At 65.6% G+C, this 3,912-nt stretch overlaps 3 protein-coding genes across 3 annotated transcripts; all 3 read right to left on the minus strand.

The window, feature by feature from the left end:
- Positions 1–10: 10 nt before the first annotated feature.
- On the minus strand, positions 11–397 carry EMIHUDRAFT_253718 (hypothetical protein; the record flags this gene model as incomplete). Its single annotated transcript, XM_005782813.1, has 1 exon — positions 11–397. The coding sequence occupies one exon, from the start codon at positions 395–397 to the stop codon at positions 11–13; it is 387 nt and encodes a 128-aa protein (XP_005782870.1).
- Positions 398–618: 221 nt separating this feature from the next.
- EMIHUDRAFT_60465 (hypothetical protein) lies at positions 619–888 on the minus strand (the record flags this gene model as incomplete). The annotated part of the gene is made up of 1 exon (XM_005782814.1): positions 619–888. A coding segment is annotated over one exon (270 nt), but the record flags the coding sequence as incomplete, so codon positions are not given.
- Positions 889–3,112: 2,224 nt separating this feature from the next.
- On the minus strand, positions 3,113–3,796 carry EMIHUDRAFT_123143 (hypothetical protein; the record flags this gene model as incomplete). Its single annotated transcript, XM_005782815.1, has 2 exons — positions 3,113–3,385; positions 3,607–3,796. Coding segments are annotated over 2 exons (463 nt in total), but the record flags the coding sequence as incomplete, so codon positions are not given.
- Between the last annotated feature and the right edge of the window lie 116 nt (positions 3,797–3,912).

A 3,912-nucleotide genomic window follows, 5' to 3' on the forward strand; every position in this document is an offset into this window, starting at 1 on the left:
AGGTTCCACGCTACGCCGTGCGGGAGGGGCTCGAGACCGACCGCCTCCAGCCAGTCGCACACGACCTGGCGGCGGGGAGCGTGTCGCGCTTGCGGGCGGGCGGGCTGCGGAGCTGACAGCGGCATGTGCGTGCGCGTGCCTGCTCTGCCGATCCGCCCTCCGCCGGCGCGCGAGCCCACGGGAAGTCGGTCCACTCCGGAGAGGTCTCGCGCCAGCCGATGTGCATTTGGTACGCGCTGGCTGCGAGGGCCTTGCCTCGCTCCAGCTCGGTGTCGAGGGCAGAGCGGAAGCCATCTGAGATGTTGCCAACCGACATTTTGCCGATATGCGCGATGAAGCGGAGGATGGCGCCAGGGCTGTACCTGTCCGCGCCCAGCCTGCTGACCTCGGCGCCCATGGCAGGGGCACAGGGCCGGGCGTCGTTGGTCCGCTCAGCAGGATCAGCCCAGGATGCCTTGGCAAAGAAGATAAACGCGCACGGAAGAAATCCTGGTGGAGTCCGACCTCTGCTAACGCTCCCATCCCGCCTGTAGCGAGCTCAAGCATGCTTGAGCTCGCTAGCTCGTTGTCCCGGCGCTCTGCTTGAGCTCGCTAGCTCGTTGTCCCGGCGCTCCCCTCCACGAGGCTGTGGTATATGCCCTTGCCGGCGAGCAGCTCATCGTGCGTGCCTGTCTCCGCCACGACCCCTCGGTCGATAACGACGATGGTGTCGGCCGTCGCGATGGTGCTCAGGCGGTGCGCGATGACGAGGGTGGTCCGACCCGCCATCAGCAGGGCCAGCGCGTGCTGAACCGCCTCCTCGCTCGCCGTGTCGAGCGCCGAGGTCGCCTCGTCGAGCAGCAGGATGGGCGCGTCCTTCAGGATCGCCCGCGCGATGGCGATGCGCTGGAGAGGCTCGTGCCGCGTTCGCCCGCTAGGGTCTCGTACTGCTCAGGCAGCTCCTCGATGAAGCCCGCTGCGTTGGCGCGCGCCGCGGCGGAGGATGATTTGCAGTGGCGTCGTCTCCTGTGGTCGCCGCCCAAACCAGTCCTCCCAGCCGCGCGCATGGGGCTTTGGCGTCGCGTTGATGTTGATGACGAAGAGGGAACGCGACAGCTCGACGTTGAACCTGCTGCCGAGCGCGTCGGCGATGCGGCGCGCGAGCTCCGTCGCCTTACCTTCCAGGTCTCGCCCACGCGCCCACAGGAAGATGTCGATGTCGCTGTGCTCAAACATGTCGGTCGCCGAGGCCGAGCCGAGCCCGCGCTTCGAAGGGTTGCTCGACTGCGGGAGCCAGCCGGCACCCGTCAAGACTTCGTCGCCGTCTGAGTCATGCACCTCGTCCTCGGCCAAAAAGCCTCCCGCCGCGCCGGCCAGCCCTTCCTGATGATCGTCCATCAGCCGGTTGAAGTGACGAAGTACCCCGCCTCCCCAAGTCGTGTTCTTCGCCACCCGCTCGCCCGGCGGCGGCGCGCTCGACAAGGCTGGTGGCTGCGCATCGTGAATGAGCGCACGCAACACAGATCCGCCCGCGATGAACCACCCGCACTCCTCGGGACAGACCACACCATCGAGGGCGTCGAGGACGCCCGGATAAAAGAGGCCGAAGTTGTCCCTGAAGTCGGCACCCGGGCCATGGCGGATCACTTGGCCCCGGAACCTGCCTCGGGTGCCTTTAAACCGCGGCGCCAAGTTGTCGAATAGCATCCGATACGACAGCTCCGGGTCCGCAGTGAGCTCGGCCGCTTGTATGTCCACGAGGCCGGCGTGAAGGTCGGACACCTCCTCGCCGTACCGGCGGTTGCAGAAGAGCGCACGAAGACAGTCCTCGGTGACGCGGCGGTCGCGGTCGGCGGGGAGCAAGCCCGGGTCGGCGCGGAGAAGCTGGACTAGCGGCTCAAGCAGATAGAAGTCCGCCTCGGCCGCAAGTGACGCTCGCGTCTCGGCGTCCGTTGACAGCACCGCCGCGGCTAGCTCGGCGCTGATCAGTGGCCGGCACGGGACCCCGTCGTGCAGGTCGCCAATGGTGTCAGTGGAGGAGGTAGCACCAGCAGCCTCTACGGCGGAGGAAGAGGAGGCGGCTGCGGCAGCAGCGGAGGAGGAGGCAGCCGTCGCCTGCCGCTGGTCGGCCTCTTCCAGCCTTCTGACAAGGTCATCTTTCTTGCCACTCACTGCGAGGCCCCGGCTGGCGAGCAGCTCCTTGAGCTCGGCCATCTTCTGCATTTTGTAGTCAGGAGGCACTACCTCCTCTTTCAGCATTGCATCCTCGCTAGCGTTGCCAACCGGGGAAGTAAGAGCGTTATGCTCCGCCTGCATGAGCGTCAGGATCCACGAGAAAAGTTGCGGAGGCCGGTCTATCACAAAGGGCTCGCGTGTGGCCCCCTGCTCGTGCCGCATGTCGGCAGACCGGAGCATGACTTCGAAGTAGCTCCCGGGGTAGACAGTCAAGACAGCTCGCGTGGTAGAGAAGAGCTGTCCGCGCAGGCTCAGCTGCACGGCGTCAAAGCTCGCGTCGGCTGAAGTCATCGCGGTACCGACCTATGTTGAGTCGGCCCCTCGGGCCCGGTAGGCGGTATCGGTACGGCCCCGCGGGTGTGAAGCGGTACGCGGTACGGCCAGTTCCCTATATCGCGCCCGAGGGGCCTAGTTGAGGAATTCGTTGAGGTCGCGACACAACTTGTACCGTTTTACAAGTGTTGCCCACCGACCGACGACGGGCACAGCGATATTTTTTCTTTTTGAGTCCGCACGCACCGCACCAGCAGACAGCACACGACAGACACATTCACACAACTTCACATACGGCGTTATTCAGACTATAGCAAGCACACAACTTCACATATTTCACGTACACAAGTTCAGGTGACAGCTAGAAACAAATATAGCGCGGCTTCCGTCTCCGGAGATCGAAGCGTTGGCCGCGCTGCGCACTCCCACAGAGCCTCGTCGAGCGCGCTCACATACCTCGACACACCCGCACACCCCAACCACTCTCTGTTCATCGTCTGTCCTTGTGTCCTCACCTCTCCGCTCTTGTCCTCACGCGCCGCGACCCAAAAGCAAGCGCGTCGCGTCACGGCAGGGGGCTTTGCCCCTGGTCCCCCCTCGGTCCCCGCCACAACACCGGCATCGGTCACACCAGCGAGGCCCGCACCGGCTTGCTGGCCGCCTCCGCACTGCCACGCTTCCTCCACGCCGCAGCCGCGAGGGCAGCGGCGGCCAAGAGCAGCACTCCGCCCGCCGCCGCCGCCGTGGGCGTCGCAAGCGCAGTCGCGCCCGGCCCGGCGGCGGCGGCGGCGGAGCCCGCTGCGGCCGTCGAGTTTGCTCCGACGCGGGCCCACTTGGCGATGGCGGTTCCGAGGCCGAGCGAGGGGTGGTACATGGTCAGGTTAACGAGATATTCGTCCTGGAGTGGGGGGGGGGGGGGGCATATTAGGGACGGGGCAGAGGAGATGGGGGCGGTGGGCGGTGTGTTTTAAAGCGCAAGAGACAGAGCGGTTATGTGGGCGGGCGAGATGGGTGATTTGCCGGCGCGCCTGCCCCTTCAGCCACTGGTAGTGGAAGGCCATGTAGCCGCCCGTCTCGAGGATCGAGACGTGCCTCAGCCCGTCCGCCTGGATCGCACACCGTGCAGGAAGGTTCCGAGAAGGCTCTCTCCCCGAGAAGGGTGTGTGCGCCGCGACCATGCCGCGCCTGCCACACGCCAGAAACGTAGTTGTACCCGAGCATGGGGTACTCGGTCTTGTCGTGCGCCCGGTAGAGCCCGTCAAAGTACACTTCCACGTCGTACGCCGTCTTGACCGTCCAGATGCCCCACCTGTCGGATTCAGGCGACGTGTTGGGTGACTAGGAGAGGTTCTAGCGGCTCTAAAGAAGCGTGCAGAGCCGCGGCGCTCTCGGAGTCTATGTGAGGCCCAGGCCCTCGATTGTGCG

Source organism: Emiliania huxleyi, assembly GCF_000372725.1.
Source record: "Emiliania huxleyi CCMP1516 chromosome Unknown EMIHUscaffold_1859, whole genome shotgun sequence".
Lineage (NCBI taxonomy): Eukaryota > Haptophyta > Isochrysidales > Noelaerhabdaceae > Emiliania > Emiliania huxleyi.